At 36.3% G+C, this 23,677-nt stretch overlaps 2 protein-coding genes and 1 non-coding gene across 7 annotated transcripts; 2 read left to right on the plus strand and 1 right to left on the minus strand.

The window, feature by feature from the left end:
* The first annotated feature begins 10,465 nt into the window (after nt 1–10,465).
* TRNAK-CUU lies at nt 10,466–10,538 on the plus strand. Its single transcript has one exon. It is a non-coding gene; the product is annotated as a tRNA-Lys (tRNA).
* A 250-nt stretch (nt 10,539–10,788) lies between these two features.
* LOC116133503 (haloacid dehalogenase-like hydrolase domain-containing protein At2g33255) lies at nt 10,789–14,027 on the minus strand. The gene is made up of 5 exons (XM_031419207.1): nt 13,581–14,027; nt 13,120–13,162; nt 12,847–12,907; nt 11,694–11,828; nt 10,789–11,411 (listed from the first exon to the last, which is right to left on the minus strand). Exons 1-5 carry the CDS (start codon nt 13,933–13,935, stop codon nt 11,247–11,249), a joined length of 759 nt encoding a protein of 252 aa, XP_031275067.1. The 5' UTR covers nt 13,936–14,027; the 3' UTR covers nt 10,789–11,246.
* A 3,951-nt stretch (nt 14,028–17,978) lies between these two features.
* LOC116133543 (ribonuclease J-like) lies at nt 17,979–20,917 on the plus strand. Of its 5 annotated transcripts, none has more exons than XR_004128560.1 (7): nt 17,983–18,099; nt 18,251–18,364; nt 19,320–19,414; nt 19,499–19,596; nt 19,986–20,173; nt 20,273–20,404; nt 20,547–20,912. XR_004128560.1 is itself a non-coding variant. In XM_031419233.1 (5 exons), exons 3-5 carry the CDS (start codon nt 19,337–19,339, stop codon nt 20,137–20,139), a joined length of 330 nt encoding a protein of 109 aa, XP_031275093.1. In that variant the 5' UTR covers nt 17,983–18,099; nt 18,251–18,364; nt 19,320–19,336; the 3' UTR covers nt 20,140–20,917. The 5 variants fall into 5 exon arrangements, 1 of the variants encoding a protein (XP_031275093.1); XR_004128559.1 differs by having other exon boundaries at nt 20,315–20,404; nt 20,547–20,910; XR_004128561.1 differs by having other exon boundaries at nt 17,979–18,053; nt 19,986–20,404; nt 20,547–20,914.
* Nucleotides 20,918–23,677: the final 2,760 nt, after the last annotated feature.

Below are 23,677 nucleotides of genomic sequence, written 5' to 3' on the forward strand. Positions count from 1 at the left end.
GAATTTTGTCGATCTCTTGTGTTTGTAACCTAATCTCACGAATTAATCCCAAGACTCAACAAGATTCGAAGTCCTAATGATCTAGGAACCTTTAAATTGAAAAACCCCTAAACTGACAAACCCTAATTTTCGAATTCGTCAAGAATCAATGATTTCTAAACCTAAATACCCCTTAAAACTTTGGCTCTGATACCACTATTACAACCTAAGCCTAATTAACCAGTTCGTAACACAAACAAACATAAACAAGATTCAAGATCAAAGAACCACACATAAAAAAAATCAAGGCAAGAATTTACCATGGTTCGTCTATCCAATCTTGGATAGACTACATCCATGTTGAGCTCCGAAACACGGATACTTACAGCACTAAAAGAATATCCAACGATTACAAGAAGACAACCATACAAATCTGCCAAAATAGATCAACCGTCAACCTAGGCTTATTCGCTCAAGAATCTCTCAATAATCTGCAAGAAACAGAGGACAAAAACCAGCCTCAAGAAGGAAACGCAACCCTCTTTCTAATCTACCCAGATTATACCCAGAAAGACCCAGCAAATACTCAACCCTAGGTGCTCTCTATTTTTCTCTCTCACGAACCCTAATTTTCATATTAACAAAAACGCACTGCTATTCACGTCACTGTTGCTTCTTTTATATATGCCCATGTCAGTAAATATCAGCCCTTGGATTTGTCTTGATCAAACGGCTAGAATTCCACCAATGAACTTAAATGAAACAACCCCGTTTTGGCTTCACATTATTTTTCATGGGTGAACCGAGCTGAGAAGGGAGAAACTTTGTTGATTACTCGAGTGAACATTTGACGGCGCCTCTAGCCATTGGGTCTTGTTGGTGAACATCTCGAGGGTAGTCAAATAGACCTTTGCACGAGGCTGAGTGGGTTTTACGAAGCCAAATGAGATCCACAGGGGACGAATGAAATCTGTATGAGTCGAATGGTAAACATGGCCAACGCAAGAGTCAGCTTTACAATTATTTACGGGAATGCCAACATCAGCAAGAGAAAGAAACAACTTAGTTGGCAGCAAACTAGGCAGAGAATTTACAAGCTGTAGGGAGTGTGAGGGTTTAAAGTGATCATCAGCAGTAAAGAAGAACAGCTTTATTCAAGTAGACTATGCTAAACGAGGAAGAGGAACACGTTCAACTATTACAAGAGGAGTTGGATGAGACAAAGCCGAAAGTCTCTAAAGTCGAAACCGTTACTATTAAAAATGTTAAAATAAATAAACGAGAGGGAGAGTACGTGAGCGTTGCTTCTTAAAAAAGAAAGAGAGAAAGATGCCATGTGGGCAGAGTAGTCGGTGCAATGAAGGTTTAAAATATAGAATCTAAGCCAGGTTGTAGTTTAGTTCAAACCATGAGCGAGTACACCTAGAATGGGGTGTAGATATATAGTCCAGGTAGCAATTTCAGCACGTAGTTGTGAAGATTTCAATAGGAATTGAAAAGATGCTGGAAGGGAAAAACATGTAGGAGAGAGCTAAAATGAAAACTTAAAAATTGATTAGTGGGAGATGTAGTGCAGGTTGGAGAATGTGATGAGCACGAAAAGACCCTTGTGATTTTCCTTTAAGATTTGATCTAGTTTTTATTTTTGTCCCACTGTAAAGCATCCATTTCGTATGAACGAAACTCTCAGTGATCGATCCCTCCGTGGGGGGCTGAAGTAAAACTTCGTAGCACCGTTGGAGTGTTGAGATATCAGTGAAGCAGACAGGATGCCCAAGGGTGATATCAATGGATCAAACAAAATGTCCAAGGGTTGATTCCTCTGTGGGATAACTGTTGGAGCTGATGACACCCAAAAATAGCCCTTTAAAGTTTGAGAAGTTGAATCAAAGGCGCTTTGTTCTAGGCAAAACTGGAGGGCTGTATTTTATCACATTTGTGAAGCATCTCAAAAATCAATTGTTGAACATGGGAGGCAGTTTGCCAGCGAGAAGGATCAAGAATAGAAGCGAAAATACTTGAATAAGAAGTTGCACATGCTCATGCATTAAACATGAACTGGGCTATCTGATGTAGAGCTACTATCAATGCTTGTCTACTCAACTCTGATAATAATTGCTTAAATATGCAGCAAGTTATGAAGACAAAAATGAATGACACTCATTCCTAATTGAATGTTTGCGCACAAAATAATAATAGTACAATGTAAAGAAGGAGTGTCTTATAAATGAATATAACGGGTTCTTAAGAACAATAAAATCCCCAATTTAACAGAGAATGAATTTATAAGGATCAAGAACTCAGACTACGCAGATAAAATGACACGAATAATGCATCAAGGTATTGAAATGATAAGCTTCACTCCACATATCTTATGCTAGCCCAAGAATATTTTCTTATTTAAGAAAAAAAAAAATAATTCGAAGATGACCATTAGCACACAGAAAGGCACTTAATTGAACTCGCAAGCAGGCAAGAAGGGAGTTGAGTGATACAACTACCAAGGCCTTCAGTAGCTCATGTAGTTTCTCACTAGTACAATAAAATAATTTGCACATAAGTAGAAGATAATAACCATGGGAGATGTGTTTTAATGCTTCAAAGTATTATGTTTTATGTGAATGATTCATATATATTTTCAATGGATTTAAAATGAAGAAAAGTAAAGAAAAATCTTTCTTATTGTGATGAAAACTTATTGATTAACAATGTCAGCCAGAAGAAGTTCCGTGTCTCCTCTCATATTGCATGTCGTACTTGGCAGATGATTGTTAAGGTTCTACGGTGTGCATCAAACTGTAGATATAAAAAATCTACTGTTACGAAAATAAGGTCTGATCCCGTAAGATTGAGATCACTAATAATTCACTGGACCTGCATATGAAAAGACAAACACCAAGCTTACGGAAAAATATTTACCAGTAGAAACGCAAATGTCATCGTATTATGTTAAACGCGAACGACGTTGTCTAAAATAGGAGAAACGTGGTTGTTTTTGTCTTTACAAGCAAACGTCGTATTTTTGGTATAGAAATAATCTGTTTTGGAAGAAAGATAAACGTCGTCGTTTATTTCAACTGACTTCATTTGGTTTTGTTAGCCCCCTAATGTATCGGTAAATATCTAAATAGCCCCTAATTTTAGGATCGTGGAAAATGGATTAAGTTAAAATTTTCCTTTTTAACTCCTACATGCTTTCACTTTAATTAACGAGAAATTGCTTATATTTGTAAAGATCAATGTTTTACGTAGTTTTATATTCAAAGGGAAGATAGACTTCTTTGAATGAGCCTGTGAAATCTTGTACTGCAATTTGCATGAGAATTTGAAACTGGTTTTTTTTTTTTTTTATTGCTTGTTTTTTCTTCGGAGCAATAGCTTCAATTTGATCTATTGTTGGTGATACTATTCCGATTGAGAAATGAAACAATATAATTTACTTAAAATAAGAACTATTTATAGAATTTACTATTTAATACTACCTTGCTAGAGGAAGATAATTCAAGTTCAAGAAGTAGGATGCTTTGTGTGAAGATGAAAACTCACAGGGATATAATCTTTGGGGGATTGAAATTGTCATAGCTGCAATTAAGACCTTGCCACATGTAGATAGGGTCAAATGGATCTCCTTGCCAATTTCTTTTCACCCCATAGTTTGACTTGATGTTCAGAATAGCATCAACTGATATGCACATAGAAGCAAGAGGAAAAATCTTGGTGACTGATTGTTAGATAAAGGGAAAAAGATTGAAAAGAAAAGAAAAACAAAGGTTGTCTAGAAGAACCTACCATCTTGTTCATTTGTCAGCTGTTGTGGTAATTCTTTCACCTGATATATCTCATGGGCGTTGAGGATAGGTGGAATTGTTGAATTCTCGGTCTTGAATGAGAACTCATAGTTGTCTTCAGTTATGGATATTATGCTGTATATAACATTTGCATACAAGTAACTCAGCAATGAAAGGTCCATACCACAGCCTTCCATTTACACAGATTTCTAGTCTGGTTGGCTTGGTTCTCTTCAACATCAGCAAACTAGAACTATGTATAATCTTGGAACTTGGGATCACTAGGCTCCCAACCATACAGCAGCAAATCGCTACCCTTTGCCGATTTTACTGCAGTCTGCATAACTTTATATGGTGGTTCTTAATCTTTGTTCAGGGAGTCAGACTTTGAGAGAGGTACTTATAGATACCCAGTTTTGATCGCTGAAGGGTGACCATATCCGATCATAAATGTCATCTTCATACCTGCATTATGAATTATTTTTCTTTGTACCAAGCTTCAACTTAACAATTTGACTACTGTTAAAGTAAGAATAAGATTAGGAGAGGATATTTTTCTGAAATAATACTAATTACCTGACTGTTCCATTGGCTTGTGATCCAATATCCAACCTTCTGTACAGAAGCGGTAATCCTGATCGAGTAGCATATGTGGAATTTCTCAAGGGCCTTAATTCTAGAGCTGAAAGAAAAGGTTTGCAGGAGCCTGTGCTGACAAGACAGACATATATATAGTTTTTCTGAAGTATATGGATGATCTTCTTGGTAACAATAGTTGATTCATCTGTCATTTCCACTAAATCCCAAACATCGGCTCCAAGAAGGAGATTGAAACTTGGTACTTTCCCCTGGCCATCATAATTTCCGTACATGAATCTGGCTCTAATCAAAAACATTTTTTGGGTAACCTGTAAGTTTTATAACGAATAAAGAATAGAAACTAAGAGGGGAGAACTCCTTACAATGCAACTTTTTAGAGCAGCTAAAAAGAAACACTAACAAAGAAAACCCAAAGGGAAAGGATAAACAATCCTCAAAAAAACACAGCCCACAACCGAGACCAGACTAATAAAACCCTGCCCCAGTCCATCAAAGAAGGCTGAACAGCCTACACACAAAGACAGCAAAAAAAACCCACTTCCCAGCACACTCCCAAGTCTCCAGAAAACTGCAGCAGGCCAAAAAGGCTCAAAAACAAAGGAGAATATCCCAGCAGGCAGCCAGCAGCACAGAACACCATCCTGCAGCAACAACAGCCCCCACATTCACCCCACCGCAGGCCAAACCAGGACCCAAAAAACAAACAAACCAGGGATCTCAGCTCACAACCAAAACGGCAGCCAAAAATCCCAGGATCAAGCAGCCCCACCTCAAAACCGAAAAAAACAGCCAACTAACAACTAGAAAAGGACCAAACAGGCAGCAGCCCCTGTGGCGAAGACACCACCCAGAAAAACTGGACCCCCACAGCCATCCCTCTCCCCAACACCGCAGCAAACTAGCAACAACAACCTGCACAACAACACATCTGCACAACCAAACCCCAGACCAGCAAACCAAAAGCCAAACAATGAGCACCACCTCACATCAAACCACAAAACCACCCAAAGTGCCCAGCCCCAGTCACCCACAACCCAAACACCACCTGCGCAAACAACCAGACCAGAAACCAGAAAAGCCACTAACAAAACGGCCAGGGACAGCAGAATACCTCCCATATAACACACACCCCAAGCCCCCACAACCTCACCAACCAAAAGTACTGCCCCGTTCAGGTTTCGGCGTATAGCAATATTTTATTCCCTCAGGGAAGCTTCTAAGATTGAAGAATTGTTGTTCAAGGGTGTTACTGTTGTATTCAAGCCTCAGGGGACATATTATTGCTTGCATCAGTCTCTACAAAGGCTACATCTGAAGTGGAACTTATGCCTGTTATCTTGTCAGTATAGCCAGAATTTTCCAGTATTCCACAGAGGCATAGACCATGCTAATGAATCCTGGCACCGAGAAAAAAATGGTAACCTTTGCCTATAATAATTACATTACAATGAAAATTGATAGCTAAGCACTGAGTTAACCTGATTGACTCTGGCCATGCACCTGAACTGTGAGAGCAACTATACCGAAATGCAAAGATGAAATGCTGTAGCATCTCTGACACCATTTTGGTTTCTTTTTTCTCAGTATAATAAAAATGTAGGTACCTTCACAAAATTTATACTTCCAGAGTTCAATAAGGAACAGTATATTTTATAATTCAATAAAGTTTCTTGTAACTACAAGCATGCCCTCTCAGGAGATCATTGAATTAAAAAACTCAAGCGTTCCTATCGTCTGTAATTATCATGATTTCAACTTCAAATGTATTTGGAAAACAAACTTTGAGCAAGTGGAACAAGGGCAGGAGCCATAAAGATGGAAAATTAAATATCTCCAACTTGACATGTAGGAAGAATAGTCTTCAAAGAGATTTAAAAATTTTGATTGCCTCAAACTTGGAGTCAAGTGGTTAGTATCAAAATAAGAAGTTTTTATATTAACTAGTTGATCAGTACAAGATAATCTTTTCAATTGTGTAGAATTAACTGCTGTCTGCTGTCTACAATCTGCTAGTTCTGTGCTGTGGTTCAAGCTCTGCATAAGCTGGACCTGTTACTCCTCTTGGTGTTCATATTTTTAGTGTTTCCAATAGTATAACACTTGAGGTTCTGATATGACTGTCTAAAGTTCGTATTTAGAATAATTGATCCCCAGGATTTAATTTACAATGACTACAAGAATTATTGATAGTTCAGAAAGTACAGTTCGCAGGTGTCTGCCTTTACGTATAAAAGTATTACTGGGAATTACTTTCAGATAACTATACAAAAACAGATGTACTGCAGATGAATTTGTCAGAGCAAAAGCAAAATGTGAATATTTTAAAGTAAACATGTCACAATTCATTAACCATATGACAATTTAATAAGATTGAATGTATCGCCATCGGGATGTAGGCGATATCCAACATCGAACATGATACTATAAAATGGCATTGCTAAGGTAGAAATTATTTAGAAAGAGAAGAGTTATTGAAGAATCCATCTGGAAGAAACAGTCAAACCAACTTGTGGCGGTGACATGACTTCGCCAAATCGGTGTGGTATTAGAAACAATGTAAAGCCGTCCTGGCTAAACGTTATAACACACTACAAAATAATAAAAGAACAAAATCACTTCTTTCTATCAACACTTTCAGCTACCCCAAATTGATTAAACTTCAATTCTGTTTATTATATTGTGATGTGATTTAAAAATATTCCTCTGTAAAAACTTCAATTAGGCATATAACATTCTGCTTTTTCTTTCAACTTTATACAACTCTGGTACAGGAAGCTTATTTATGAACAGTTGGTAGCATAAAAAATCTCAGAATTATGAGAACTCACTCCATCTTCAAAAAATTATACAAAAAGAAAAACTAAGTCAACTAAACAGAGAGAAAATTGAAACATAAGTGTATTGATGAGGTCTCTCATTGTTGATTGATTGATTGTCTACATGAGCTTGTAGTAACAGGTCTTCCCTGAGAGTAAAATTATATCCTCTGCCACAAGGACACTTGAAATGGATAATCAAACACTCGCCGGCCTTCTCCACCGTGACAGCTTCGACAAAATCTCCCCACAATTATCCTGAATGCATCAATAATGAACAATCCACTTAAAATCTTTAAAAATTTATTCTGTTACATGCCACCACAGAGACTAACATAGAATTTAAACAATCAAAAAATACCATTGATGCTTGTTGTTCTCAACGTTGTTGCTGTTGTTCTGGTTGTGGTTCTCTTCCCTGCCCTTATCTCTTCAGAACCAAGCAACTCATCCCATTTTCGAGTTATTTCCTTCATACAATTACTAACCTTCCTCGCCCACTGCCAAAACAATGTCAATGAAACACCGAATCAAGATCAATTCAAAACCCTTAAATCTTTATCAAATCAACACACATGTTCAATAAGCAATGAATTCAATATCAAGAATCTTAATAATTAGACATTAAAAAATAAAATAGAACTCAAAAATCTTTATTAACCGGACAATAGAAGCATAAAACCCCACGTTCAATTCAAGAACCTTTACAGGAATAAATCGCAAAAATTGACAATTAAACATTAGAAAGTTCGAACCTTCGCTTAGGCACATCGTACTCCCCCACCCCGTCGCATGAACTGGAAAAAGTAGGGGCCGGAGACGGATTGGGGTCTGACACGACGCCTTAAAGTGGGTGGTATAGGCGGAAACTTCGCAGCCGACACGGAGTCCCTGGCACACCATGTTCGCATTCTGTGACTGAGGCGACTGAGGAGTTTCAGCTGCTACTTGTGTAGGAAGTGGGTCCCGATATCAGAAACGCAGCGTCGGAGAAAAGGATGGCTCGGAGATGTGTTAGGGTCCGAGCCGGAGCCGGGGCCGAGACAGAGGGTGAGGTGTTTCCGGAGGTAGTAGGGAGAGGAATCTTGGAGAAGCCAAAGAGAGAGATGGGGTTGATGTTGGGTTTCTTGGAACGGGGTTGGAGAGTGTTGGGTGAGGCACGTTTGAGAGAGGAGGCGGAGGCGGAGGCGGAGGCGGAGTTTCCATTGCAACCGCAGGAGGAGCAAGAATGGTGGTTGGTGAGGTGGAGGTTAGAGAAGCCAGTAGCGGTGGTGGCGGTGGGATCGTCTTTAAAGAAGGAGGAAGAGTCCATGGTGGCGGTTTCTTGAAGAAGGAGGAGCTCTTCTTCTTCTTCTTCTTCTTGGATAGTAGGAATTTCTGGGAGTGGATTCTTCTTCTCGGTAAGCATTTTCTTTCTCAGTTTTCAGAGTAATTTTTCTTTGAGTTTGTTTTCAAGTTAATGCAGGGGAGGAGGAAATGAAGGATTTCAGAGGGGGTTTAATTATAGACAGTGGGGTGAATTCTCTAGTCATGGAGTGGCCAATCGGCGTTGAGCACTGAGGCCGTCGGTTAGAGGTCTTCTAGTCATGTGGGCTATGGTTAACGACTTTTAGGGTCAGAAAGAAAAAAGACTGTAACTGGAAAAAAAAAAAAAAAAAAAAAAAAAGTAACGTTACCGCGAACGATGATAATGCATCGAATTTATGCACCGAATGATGTGATAAAATTCTGATAGTTTATTAATATTAAGTTAAAATTAATCAATCGTCAGAATTTTAATACGTCATTTGGTGTATAAATTCGGTACACTATCGTTAATGGCTCTATTATTTTCTAAAAAAAATACTATGTGTGATTTTAACAAAGATTAATACACTTATGAGTAAAATCCGTTACCACGCAAAGAATATATATATATATATAATACTACGGACACCAGGATTTTTGCACCGAAATATTGTACCGGCCTACGTGTAAGACATCTCTAAATTTTTTAATAATTTTTTTCTAGTGAACGACCGTCCATCAAATTTGGACGACTGTTCACTCACATGGACGTCCGTCCATATTATATGGATGGGCGTCCATATTATATAGACGGATGTCCATATACAAGGGACGGGCATCCCCCATAAATAAAATACAATAAAAAGTTTTTTTTTTTTTTAAGTATGGACGCCCGTCCATACTTAAAAAAATAAAATAAAATAAAATTCTCAACATGATACTGCTTCTTCTTCTTCCTTTCTGAAATGTTTACCTTCTTCGCTCTTCTTCTTCTTCAAGCCAAGCCAAAACTGATCGCCTCTCCAGCCACTATTAATTTACTTTTCCAGATAATCATGATCCCTCTTTACACGCTACAAACTAAACCATAAAACCAATGCCAATAACTCAACTAAAGCAAACATAAGTCTACACATTCACAAAAAACAATTAAAAAGAATATCCAGATAAACAAGAGATTTCAAAACAAAGGTAGAGGATGGGAGGTTAATGCTAGATTTTGGTTCCAGTGCCCAGGTCAAAAACTCCTCGCCACAGAAGTCCCTTCTAGAAAAGTAAATTGTTTTGATAGTTAGTTTTTGTTTTGAAATCTCTTGTTTATCTAGATATTCTTTTTAATTGTTTGTTGTGAATGTGTAGACTTATGTTTGCTTTAGTTGAGTTATTGGCATTGGTTTTATGGTTTAGTTTGTAGCGTGTAAAGAGAGATCATGGTTATCTGGAAAAGTAAATTAATAGTGGCTGCAGAGGCGATCAGTTTTGGCTTGGCTTGAAGAAGAAGAAGAGCGAAGAAGGTAAACATTTCAGAAAGGAAGAAAAAGAAGCAGTATCCATGTTTAGAATTTTTATTTTATTTTATTTATTTTTTTAAGGATGGACGGGCGTCCATCGTCCATACTTTAAAAAATAAAAAAATTATAAAAACTTTTTATTGTATTTTATTTATGGGGGATGCCCGTCCCTTGTATGGACGTTCGTCCATATAATATAGATGTCCGTCCATATAATATGAACGGGCGTCCATGTGAGTGAACGGCCATCCAAATTTGATGGACGACCGTTCACTAGAAAAAAATTGTTAAAAAGTTTAGAGATGTCTTACACGTATGTCGGTACAATATTTTGGTGCAAAAATCCCGGTGTCCGTAGCATTATTGTATATATATATATATATATACTCTTAGTCATGTGAGTTAACCTCTCTTATCATCATAAAGAAAACGACTGTAACGGAAAATGATAAAGAATAATTTATTATAATATGAAACCAAAGAAGCCCGTCTAGCTCAGCCGGTAGAGCGCAAGGCTCTTAACCTTGTGGTCGTGGGTTCGAGCCCCACGGTGGGCGACTTTTGTACCATTCGTGATTTCGTTCGTAAATTTTGCCACTACTTCTCAATCAAAATTTTTTGAACAATTCTTATAATTTCACGAATGTATCATTGAATGAACATGAAACCTTCTGAAGAAGATATGATGAACCTGAAAAAAGAAATTGTCTTTGAAGAAGTTTTCAAGATGAGTTTAGGACATTAAAGAGAAACAAAGTCGCCACTCGCCATCAACAATTTTGAATTTTCTTCACCATCATCACAGCATTTCATTCAAAATGAAAATCGATAAAACTCTTTTACACAAGCAGCATATAGCCATATACAACAATGGTTTTGCTTGCCTAACTGAGGATCATTCGTGTATGGAAATTGACATATAATACAAAATTGACAAAACTTACCTATAACTCCTAATTCTTAGCCACAAAAATATATTTCTTGGTAATGTCCAGCAAATCCCGTCACAAACCAAAAAGTTAATACCCCTATTCTGGGAACAGAATTTGCATATTAGAATGAATTTCTGAAATTCCCGTAGCTCTCTGTGTACTAAGGTTTACTCTTTATTGTAAGCAAATTTTGACCAGAGGTTATACTTCAAAGCTCATTGTGGGTGAAAGGTGTTACACTTAATGGACAATACAAGGGACCATTGACAAACAAAATATCAGAACTCCTAGTCTACATCTTCCCAGGATAGAGTTTATTCACAGAGTTGGAAATCATGGTGTCAGGTCAAAATTTGCTTCTAATAGCGAGTAAACCTCAGTGAGAGAAGACACCTTGAAATCTGGTTGTGCATCCAACTTGGCAAAATCAGTGATACTATACCTCCCTGATTCATCAAGCAAGCATGTGAATGCTCCTGCTCTTTTCCCACAAACAATCTGCAAAAATCCAGGTAACAGAATCGGTCTCTATTTAGCAAAACACTCAATAATTAATAACTCCCTTAGTAAGTCAGAAGCATCATAAATTTGTTAATGGAAAAAACAAAAAACATGCTAATAAAATTGGATTTCTAAGATCTTTTTTCCCTCTTTAATACTACTATGGAAGCCAATTTGGACCCACTCATCTCAATGCATGACACAGACCATTGATAATTTTAAGAAGACAAAAAGCAAATGAAGGACATTTTATTTTGATCACCGTAAGCAAAGACTTACATCATCTTTCAGGCTATCCCCAACCATCATGACTTCATTGGGTTGAACTCCCCATGTTGAACAAATATGTAGTAGCGGAGCTGGATCTGGTTTATAAGGACGAAACTCCCTGCTTAGTGCAGGAGAAAATGTTACCTGCAGCAATGACAAATAATTTAAAAGATTTATAATTACACTTCGAGCAGAAATTTGGAGTAATTCAAATGATTAAATCATTTGGAATAGTAAAAGAGACCTTACAGCTAAATGGCCCTCATACTAGGGACTGATTTGAATTTGGCTAAGGTGGGGTGGGATGAGGGTTAAAAAAAATTATTAAAAAAAAATGAGAATCTTTGTAAGAGGAAAAATCAAGAGGATATTTCCCTCACAAGAAGTTTGCTACTGATGAGAGAGAGAGAGAAATAAACACCAGAAACAATTGTAGCTGAATAGATACATTGCTGAGCTAATAAAAGTCATTTATAAATTATAATAGTCAGTTGCAACTTAACAAAGCTCAAATTAGGGATTCTTGGAGTGAATTTATTTAGAACCAAAATCAGATTATAGATAATCATAGTCGGTGATAACATTACTGTTCCCATCACTATTACAAAACCTTACATGAGATTTTCACCTCATACAGCTCCTCAGGGCCACAAATAAATCTAAGGACCGAGCCATACTGAAAAGGGAAAGAGCATAATCTATCCATTTCTTTTAGTCTACTAAAATGTAAGAAGGTTGAAATCAGTCTGTTTGAATATGATACTTAAAACCTGCCATTAAGTAGTCCACACACCCCCCCACATCCAGAAATGTTTCATATGGGATGAAAATGCCAATTAGTCAGACATAGGTTCTGGTATCTCTCTAAAAATGCAAGCAAACTGTATACCACCTTGAAGTTTACTTCACAAGGTCAGTTTTATGTTGGACCAAGTACAGCACTTTCTGCACATAGATTGGCGCCACCCAGAATGAAAACTCACTTGGAAAATTACAATTTACACAGACTAGGGTCTTCCCTCAATATTCCGACCATGGTAACCTTTTCATTAAAACACAATAAACAAATGATATCATCCAAACATTTGTATATCAATAAATTCATGTTTAATATTAAAAACTTGTACAATATCCCAGTAACACGCTTAGAAAAAAAACTTACCCCAAACTGCTGATGAAATATATCAACTGCTTCCTTAAAATTGCGAGTTATCAATCCCCTTCTGGATAAAGGAAACCAAAGAATAGTCACAACAACTACAACATGACTTCTACTCGGCCAATTCCATTATCATAAAAGACACTACATTAACAGTACGAAAAGCCCAAGCAAAGTAAACTACACGAAGTATAAGGAGAGTCCCATAAATTCAGCAGGTACACCATGAAGTTATTGAATATACAAAATGAACTAAATATTAAAATCAAACTTGACCTTATTTTCTTTGAATCAAGAAACCCACAAAGCTGTGCTGCACCTGCACCATCATTAACCACATAACACAACCTGAATCACTAACAATATCCGTATAAACAAAAACAAATCAAAGTGCAGGAACAGAACAGAGACACACTTATTAGCTTCTTGCGAAACTTATATCATATTCAAATTATACAACAATAAAATCCCAACCATTAAAAACACATAAAAATCTCCTGCTCTGAGCTAATAATCCCAATTACTGATGATTATATTCTTACCGTACAACTTGGTATTTGAATACTCAATGTAAACCTTTGGATTTTAATTCAAAATCAGCCAGCTATTTATTCTCCTTTGTTTTTTTTCCTACATTTTCCTCCAATTTCTCAGCAACCAAACAGATTAAGAAGCACGCACAGCACGCGAAACAAAAGTAAAAGAACGGAAAATAAAAAATAGAAAAGTGGGCAGACCGGGCATAATTTGGAGGCGGTCAAGGCCCTGGCGTTCAAAATCGGCGACAATTTGGTACGCTTGGCGCTGTTTATCGGGGCTCCATTTCTCAATATGGTGCAAAATATCGATGCCAGTGGGGCTCTCCGCTTTAACTCGTGTGTACTCCTCTTCTCCCAGAACGGACTTGTACATTGCGGCGAAGTCGATGACGGGAACCGTTAGGGTTCCATCCATGTCAAAAACGACGCCGCGAAGGCGCGCTTTGGGGGAGGCGGTGACGGTGGACATCCTGGACCTGGAAGAGAAGTTGGCAACGGAAGGAAGGGGGGTTTTAGGGAGAAAGAGAAATGATTTGGAGAGAAGTGAGGGCATGAATGAAGAAAGGAAAGAAAGCAAAAGAAGAGAAATGGAGTGAGAGTGAGCAACAGATTTGCTTTTGGAATTTTGTTGGAAAATTGGCAGCTTTTGATAACAAAGTATGTGGGGGAAGAATTGAACATTATTTTTTTATTTTTTTATTTAAATCATTGAAAATGTGTTGTTTCATGTATGTGTTCACTGTTCATAACAACTCTACTCAGCTAAAATATATATATATATATAGATAGAATATTATACAAACTTAGCCTAAAAACCTGATCTTTGGAGGTCTGGTCGGCCTAAGGAGGAGGGTCTGGTTCCTTCATTGGGCCCTCCTCCAAGGCCCGGTCCCAAGCCTGGGTCTAAATTTTTTTAAATATTTTATTTTAGTCCCTTACACAATTATTAAAACCTCTTATAAATTTTAAAATAAACATAAATTATAAAGGTTAAAAAGAAATTTTACAAAATTTATAAAAAAAAAAAATTCCTAGGCCTGAAAATTTTATAAAATTTATAAATTTTACGCCTAAAAAATACTAAAAACCCCTTACAAAATTTAGTTTCGCCCTTAAAATATTAAAAAAAAAAAATCATGGGGAAAAAGAAATTTTTCAGACCTATACCAATTTGGGTCCTATCGGTCTTAAGCCCATAAGCAACTAATCCCATTTGGAACAAGGACTCGGCCCAGGCTGCTTGAGACTGGTCCTTAACCACCTCTACTTGGTAGACAATTTTTAGGTGTGACAAAATTTAAATTTTTAATAAAAATAATAAATTTAAATACAAAATTTATTTTGATGTACTTTATTTTAAAAAAATATTTTTTAATACATCAATGATTCAATGTGACAAATATCTTCTTTTTTGTTTGTCTTTAATTTGTGCTTTTAGGAGATATGTTAAGACAGGGCGATATCATTTTATTTTATATTTTTGTAATTTTTTTCATGTGATTTTAGAATTTTAATATATTTGTGTGATAATAACTTTGATATTCAAGTCAAAAATTGTATATTGATTATGATATAAAGTCGGACAAATTACTATTTTAGACTTCTTAAAATTTAAATGGAAAGTCTTTTNAATTGACAAGATTGTCTTTTAAACAGCAAAATTTTAACACCCTGAATTCAAAATTTAAAGATAAAGTGAATAACATTTTCCCACCCAAAGTTTGTTGTAATTACCCATAAACTTTGAAAAAAAATATTTCCCCACTCATCGTTAAATTCAGACACTAGTTTTAATAGCAAAATGGCATTCTTGTCCGTTCGCACAATATATATTATAGGGTTAATGTTATTTATACCCTTAAATTATAAACACATAAAATTACCTTCACCAACTTGGAAATTAGTCATTTAAACCCCTATCTTCAATTTCTATAATTATATTGGCAGTTTCACTATTAAAATATGTGTGGTTCTAAAAAAATTTAACATTGTATGTATTATTTTTAAAAATTATAATAATATCTGTCAATTAAGTATTTATAAAACTACAAAACAATATTTTATTAAATTGTATATATATTTTATGAAATTATATAAAAATATAATTTCGAAAAAAATTGAAAAGGGAAGAAAAATCCAAAAAAAAAAAAATTGTGAAATTTTGAAAAAAAATAAAATAAAAAAACTGAAAAAGAATAGTTGGTCGGAATTGCACCATTGATTCTAGCTTATTTGCACTCGGTTGGGCGCGATTACAACCAATTATTATTTTTTTTTAATTTTTAAAATCGAATATCGATCTTATTTCTAAGACAAAAATTGAGAATTCTCCAATCAAAATATTTTCTATTTGAAATTTTATTTATATCTATAATATTGTCTTCCCCTAAATAATTATTGATAAGGATACTTCCTAGCATACCAAACAATTTTCCTTTTCCTATGTTGTAATTATGAAAACTTTCTTCTTCATTCTTTACTTAGACTAGTGATCTATGAATAGACGAGTCTTTCTTATCGTCAAAATCAATGTTTTAAAACCCAACTCGAGGTGAAACCCGGGAAAGCTTCTGGGTCTTGGGTTGACCAGTTGATAAAAACTTTTAAAATTCAGCAAATATACCCCTAAAAATTCCAGGGAAGTCCCTATAGGTTTGAAATTTATTAAACACACCCCAACTGCAAATCGACCTGCGACTGATTAGCAGCGGTGACACCCCAGATGCAACCCCAATCGTCCCTTGAGCCCATTTCCATCAAAATATACCCAAGATCTGGCTGAAATAGGTTCAATTTCGGCCAGATCTCACCGACGTCGACGTCGGCATTCCAAGCCAGATTCCATCGATTCCAACAACAACAACCCTTCCCTTCACCCCAGAATTACTCCCCTTTTCTTCCCGACCAAAACCCCCCTAACCCCACCCTCGTTAGCCTCGTAAATCGCCGAAAAAATCTCATCGTTGCCGGTGCCAGTTTTATTCGATTTCCGGTCAATTTACTCACCGGAAATCAAATCTTTCACCACCATTACATTCACTGGAAATAGCTTTTCAAAAGCCCCAACATTCCGATAGTTAATTGTTCGCCGATCATCACCGAAAATCCTAAGGTATTGGGCGAATAGGAAAAAATTAAACCTGGCCCATTGAAGCTTCCGGGTCCCGATTGAACTGGTTGAACCGGTCGGGCCGGGTCGGGTTTTAAAACATTGGGACTCAAAATTAATAGATTTATATGATAAAAGATCATATCTATAGTGTTTTTGAAAATTCAATTTTTGATTAAGTAATGGGTATGTTTCAAAAAGATTTTGTTTTTCTTTTTGATAATGAGTTAATCTGTTTTTTTACGTATGAATCTTTTTTGAATAAACCTTTTCAATAACAGATTTTAATTTATTAACCCTAAAGTTAATATAAACCAAGATAGGGGTAAAAAATATATTTAATAAAGTTTATTGGTGGAAAATTATGGCAAACCTTGGGTGGGAAATTATCATTCACTCATTAAAAAAAAAAAAATATTAAACATTCAGGATAATCAAAGGGAAAAGTTCTTTCACCATAAATTGGGGGTCAAAATGTTATTTGGGCCTGAGAATTAAAAGCAAACTTGTTCTCTGCTTCTGTTTTTGGTCACATTCAGATCGAGATTCGATGTGGGTAATTTGTAACTTTATCTTTTTCTTATTCAACCAATCATAAACTGACACTTAATTCTTCGCAGTTGTCTTCGGTCAAACTGGTTGTAGCCTGCTGCAGCTTTATCATACTCACGTGCACCATCTAATACTATCTGCAGATCACAGCCCCACCACCACCACCGCCACCACCACAGTTCCATTTGAGTTAGGGTGGTTTTGGGCCTACTGCCACCTGCTCTGTAATCATTTTCACATGCATGTATGTTACTCTTTCATCCAGCGTTGTTACATTAAAGTCTTAGACTGTGTTTCATTTTTACCGAAATAAAGAATATAAGGGGTTTTTATATGGATTAGCAAAATACTTAGCTTTATACGGTCAAGTTCAGATGAAGCCAATCAATTATGGTAAATATTTACAGTTCAATTACAAAATCAAAATTAAATCTCAGTTATAAGAACACTTCCTAATTTACAACGTTTCAAACTCTACCATTTAGTTAAACTTCGAACTACCATAATAAACTTCACGTTCATGAGACCACCTGGTCAACATTAATCTCCTCTCAAGTTATATCACCGATTCTACGTCCCTTGGATAATTTGGGCCAAGTGTTGACTCTAAACTCTAAAGCCGGTGTTTTTAAGTCTCTTCGATGAATTTGGCCCAAGTATATATATTTGATTCTAATTGGAGGCTTCACAAAAAAGTGTGGGGTTTTATAAATATCCCTCTTTGTCTTGTGGCGAACATGTCCAAATTCTATGTGCTTAATACTTTGAGAAAAGATTTGACTGAAGTTGGGGTCATTTCTTCACAAAAGCTCACGACAAAGATAAATGGAAATCCTTTTCATTATGTTTTTGTTTGGTTTTACTTAATNCACAGTTTCTTGCCGCAATCTATTAGATTTTGAGACTTTTTGGTTGGTTGTATTTTTATCTTCAGTTGATCCCTGGTAATGAATCTCGTGTAATGAAAATGCTAAATCGCATATTCGAGATTGGATCAACTATAGTAATAGGTACGAAGGGCTGCATACATCTGGCCATGGTTATTGTGGTGAACTTGTAAGATTTCTTATACATTTCGTATAGTCTTTTTTTTTTTTTTTTTATTATTATAGTTTATTTTATTTTTCTCATGTGATCAACCTATTTAGAATGATATGAACACTGATTATTTATAGTACGATTCTAATCAAGCAATTTCTATTTGAAGGAGGAAGTTCTTAAAATTGTGAAGCCACGCCATTTTCTACCCATTCATGGAGAACTGTTGTTTCTAAAAGAGCATGAACTCCTTGGGAGATCAACTGGCATTCGACATAGTACAGTGAGTCCATGTTTCCTTTTCATGCGATATGATTTTGGTGACTTCATATAATAAATGAGAATTTGTATTACATCCTCATATGTTTTGTCAATTGGTTATAGAAGACTCCTATTTAGTGCATTTCAATGGGTCTTCTTGTCCCTTAACCAAATATTTGTAACAATGTGACAAAAAATCTGTTTTGTCTAATTGCATTGGTGCATGATTCACTAGCAAGGATATATGTACTGTGATTTTATTTTGACATAATTATCCGCTTGATTCTTTATACAAATACAATTAAATCTTATGTCACCAAAGAAAAGTCCATTCTTTATTTATTTTGATTCTGATAAATTAACTAACTAATTGGTCACCACAAAAAAAAATTTAACTTAATTCTGGAAGATTCCTTCCAACCTCCTTATTTTATGATCTCATTGGAAATCATATAGAGACAATTACTATTTGATATAGCTATTTGTGCAAGTATTTTACAATTAAGAAGCAACTGCCCCTTATACAGATTGTGTATTAATCTACAATAAATATAGGATACTCGATTTCGCCGAATTACTGCATTTATTCGAGTGATCCACAAACGACAAAAATCTCTTTTTTTCCTATCTCTATCATGATGAGCCGAAGACAAAGCTCTTATTTTCTGTTGCGTAATTGTTCGAGTAAGTCTTGAATGAGCCCCAACCCATTTCATGAATAAAATGTGACCAATTAACCAACCAACAAAACTACTTGTTACAAATAACATCTTGTTGTTGCATCGAAACATAGAAATGTTGACTAATCTGGCTAACATTGAACTTGGTAAAATGAAATGGTTGAATAATTGAAAAATGAGATTATTCAGGAATACACATTGAATGCTAAGATTACGCATTGAATTTCTGATAGTAGATCCATAATCAAAAAAGTCTAAAGTATGGTACCTGAAATGTAATTCGTGCAATCATATCAGGTTATAAAGAATGGAAGATGCTTGGTGTTTCCCACTCGAGGAATAGAAGAGTACTTTCTATCGGTTTTATTTCTCTTGGGAAGGAGAATTTGCAGGTTAGTAGCTATTTGAAGTTTCATTGTCTATTATGAGATAGTAACTGGCAAAACTACTGATAACTTTTTTATTTTATATTGCAGTTGATGTATAGTGATGGTGATAAAGCATTTGGCAAAACTACCGAACTCTGCATTGATGAGAGACTAAGAATTGCTTCAGATGGAGATATTGTGGTCAGGTAGATCTTTTAATCTTTAAATAATTACATATATTTGTTGTATGCAAAATTCATCTTGACAATGCACCACTCCAGCATGGAAGTTTTACGCCCTCAATAGAGTCTAAACGAAAATATCTGGAAAGGAAAAATAAGAATTACTACACATTGCCTGTGGCTGGACAAAGGGAAGCTTTTAGATGCAATGTCCAAACCTGCTTGAAAATTATTACATAGGACATTGAAAAATTGACAACCAAGTACTAAATTCTCCCCATACAGTACCCCATGGTTTTGTTATGATTGAATTTTCTAATATTCACTCTTTGTGTGTGTGTGTGTGTGTGTGTGTGTGTGTGTGTGTGTGTGTGTGTGTGTGTGTTTTATGTGATTTTGCGTTTTATTGGTAGGTATGTATTGACAAGGCCTGCTGGAAAAAGATGCATTGTGGTATCTTCAAACGGAATAACAGTTAGTAGGCTACGGAATGGCTCTGTTTTGCATCATTTCCCATCTGCTTTGCCTTGTGGGGCGAGAACTCAAGACCAGTCTGGGCTCTTCTGAATCCTATTGTATACTTGACTGCATATTTCAAGAGGTTTACTTTATTTTTGTTATTTCTTACAATCCGTTTGTTTCTTGGTTTTGCCTCAATGTTTGTTGAAAACCTCATAGCGGTTGTGGTTGTTGGGTGCAGTCCGATCAAACTTATTACGTCATTTACATGGTTTGTTGGCAGGGATACTCTGTCTATGATTGCACTGCTGAGTTCAGACTTTTTTGCTTGCAAGTGCTATATCCAAACTCTTGAAACCCTTCATCTAGAGTGGTGCTTAACTATATATCTTTTGATTTGATTATACTGTAATTATAACATTATGTTAGAAGGGAGTTGAGATGAGGAATTTATGATTGCATTTTTAAATACCTCAATGTAATTCTAACTTCATTTAGGTTTCAAAAACCTGCAGATGGGATATTTGTGCTGTCACTGACTCTTCTTCAAGCAGCTCATGAGTGGAAGGCAAGGAGACCTCGTATTGACTCTGTAGAAGAAGAAGGTCAAGCCAAGATTTTCGCCTACTGTTTATAGCTTAAAGAGTTAAAATAACAAAGTTAGTTGTAAGTCACTAATAATGAAAGTGTCGTAGCATAAGCCTTGTGTGAAAGTCCAGGTCAGCCATTTGTTAGTACAGCTTAGCAAGTTGATAAAGATAAGTTATTGTTGATCCTAAAATCACGCCGTGATTATAAAAACAGAAATTAAAGAAAAATTTAATGCAAAAATGAATTTCCTTCTTATTGAAGAAGTTGGAATACAGGGGAATATATATACATGGAGTATGAACCACAGCCGTTCAACAAACTTGAAACAGATTTAACTAACTAAATAACTGATTCTCTAACTGCATAACAGATTCTGTAACTAATTCTGTAACTAATGCTAATTATTGTAACTAATGCTAACTGCTTTTTGATATCCCCCGACGACTGCTTTTTGATATCCCCCGACGACCGCCCCCACCCCCCCCGGGCCCCCGCCCGGGCGCAAGCTGGAGAATGGGGAGAATGGACGATTGATCATTCCCAGCTTGGATAGAATGAGTTGAAAGGGAGCAGCACCAAGAGGTTTGGTGCAGATATCGGCTAACTATGAATTAAGAAGAAGAGCATGGCATGAGATTAATGAGATCTGAATGAACTTTTTCACGAACAACATGGCAATTGATTTTAATATGTTTGGTGCGTTCATGAAAAGTTGGATTAGCAGCAATTCGCAAAGCAGATTTGTTGTCACAAAAAAGTAAAGCGGGATGAGGATGAGGGACATGGAAGTCTTGAAGCAAGTATCAAGCCATTGCAGCTCACGTGTGGTAGAAGCAAGTGCGCGATATTCAGCCTTAGAGGAGGAACAAGAGACAGTGGGTTGTTTCCTAGCTTGCCAACTGATCAAGGAAGAACCAAGAAAAATACAAAAACCAGTGACAGAGCGTCAAGTATCAACACAGAGAGCCCAATCAGAGTCACTAAAGGCTTTGAGACTTAAAGAAGAATCAGCTGGAAAAAGTAAACTAGATGTAAGAGAGCCTTCGACGTAGCGGAGTACTCGATGAGCAGCTTGAAGATGAGCGGAAGTTGGTTTATCCAGAAATTGACTCAATTGTTGTATCGCAAATGCTAAGTCAGGACGAGTGGTAGTTAAGTAAAGTAATCGTCCAGTCAATCGCCTATAAGAAGAATTATCAGGAAGAGGATCCCTAAGGCTTTAGCTAAGCTTCAAAGAAGAGTCCATGGAGTCTTGGCAGGCTTGGAACCAAGGAAACCAGAATCAAATAAGATGTCAAGTGCATACTTACGTTGACATAAAGCAATGTCCTTGTGTGTTCTGGCCACTTCCAAACCCAAGAAGAACTTTAAATTCCCCAAATCTTTAATCTTGAAAGTATTATGAAGATAAGCCTTAACAAAATCAATTTCCACCAAATCAGTTCCAGCAAGAATTAAATCATCAACATACACTAAGATAATAGTGATGGAATTAGCTGCATGTTTAACAAATAAGGAGTGATCAAAATTAGATTGAAGATATCCCAAAGAAAGCAAGGCAGATGCTAATTTGGAAAACCATTGACAACTAGCTTGTTGAAGGTCGTAAAGAGACTTCTGAAGCTTACAAACTTGATTAGAATTAGAGGAAGTGAAACCTGGAGGCAGAGCCATGTATACTTCTTCAGTGAGTTCACCATGCAAAAAAGCATTGTTAACATCAAGTTGCTTGAGGTGCCATTGATTAGCAGCTGCTAATGCTAAAAGTAATCTGACGGTAGTGAGTTTAGCAACAGGGGAAAAAGTATCAAAATAATCAACACCCTCAGTTTGTGTATACCCCTTTGCAACTAGTCGTGCCTTATACCTTTCAATAGATCCATCAGCCTTGTATTCGATTCTATAAACCCATTTGTAGCTGACTACAGACTTACCAAGAGGGAGATCAGTGAGAACCCATGTATGATTTTGTTCAAGAGTAGCAATTTCAACTTCCATGGCCTCTCTCCAACATTGATGCTTAATGGCTTGGGCATAAGTTTTAGGTTCAAAGGCAGTAGAAATGGCTAATGTAAAATGTTTATGTGAAAGAGATAAATTGGAGTAAGAAATAACAGAGGATAAAGGATACAATGTACCTGAGTGGAGACGAGGAAGATCAGCTGAAGTTGCAAGATGATAATGGTAATCTTGTAGATAAGACAGAGTTGTTCGAAGTCTATGTGATCGATGAAGAACAAGGGAATCAGACGTGGAAACAGGATGATCAAGTAAGATGATTCTTGGGGTAAAGGTGTAGAAGGTAGAGAAGATAATTGAGGAGCTGAAGATGAGGAAGGGACTGATGAGATAACATAATCAAGGGAAGGAGGTTCTTGAGGTAAAGGTACAGATGGAGACAAGGCTTTTGTAGTGAAAGGAAAAATTGTTTCATGAAAGAGGACATTACAAGAGACAAAAAAATCTTTTGAAGCAATATCCAAAAGAATGAAACCTTTAGTTCCAGATTTATAGCCAAGAAAAACACACTTTCGAGCTCGAGAATCAAATTTTGACCTATTGGCAGACAATGTAGATGCAAAACAAAGTGAACCAAAAACTCTGAGACTAGTAAAATCTGGAGGTTCATTGTATAAAAGTTCAAAGGGTGGTTTATGTTGCAAAAATGGAGAAGGAAGTCTGTTAATCAAATAAACCGCATGAAAAACAATGTAGTTCCAGGAAATGTTGGGTAAATTGAACTGAAATAACAATGACCGAGCCACATTCAGTATATGTTGATGTTTACGCTCCACAATACCATTTTTCTTGGGAGTTTTAACACATGAAGTTTGATGAATTGTTCCTTTAGAAGCATAAAAAACTTGCATATTGAATTCAAAACCATTATCATTTCGAAGAATTTTAATCTTGGCAGAGAATTGAGTTCCAATTAAAGGAAAGAAAGATTGAAGTAAAGGCCTTGTTTTGGACTTATTTTGCATTAAGAAAATCCATGTATGCCAAGTACAATCATCAACAATGGTCAAGAAATATTTGTGGCCATGTATAGAGG

The sequence above is a fragment of the Pistacia vera genome, unplaced genomic scaffold (assembly GCF_008641045.1).
Source record: "Pistacia vera cultivar Batoury unplaced genomic scaffold, PisVer_v2 Contig270, whole genome shotgun sequence".
Taxonomy (NCBI): Eukaryota; Viridiplantae; Streptophyta; class Magnoliopsida; order Sapindales; family Anacardiaceae; genus Pistacia; species Pistacia vera.

Bases quoted from the DNA above. Each gene is read 5' to 3' on its own strand.
- LOC116133503 (XM_031419207.1), bottom strand. From the start codon at position 13,935: ATGCCCTCACTTCTCTCCAAATCATTTCTCTTTCTCCCTAAAACCCCC. The intron at 12,908-13,119 runs GTCAAGTTTGAT...TCCTTTATCCAG, and splicing joins CTTGATTCAAAGAAAATAAG to AAGGGGATTGATAACTCGCA. The intron at 11,829-12,846 runs GTAAGTTTTTTT...TCATTGCTGCAG, and splicing joins TATTTCATCAGCAGTTTGGG to GTAACATTTTCTCCTGCACT.
- LOC116133543 (XM_031419233.1), top strand. From the start codon at position 19,337: ATGCTTGGTGTTTCCCACTCGAGGAATAGAAGAGTACTTTCTATCGGT. The intron at 19,415-19,498 runs GTTAGTAGCTAT...TTTATATTGCAG, and splicing joins TTGGGAAGGAGAATTTGCAG to TTGATGTATAGTGATGGTGA. The intron at 19,597-19,985 runs GTAGATCTTTTA...TTTTATTGGTAG, and splicing joins GATGGAGATATTGTGGTCAG to GTATGTATTGACAAGGCCTG.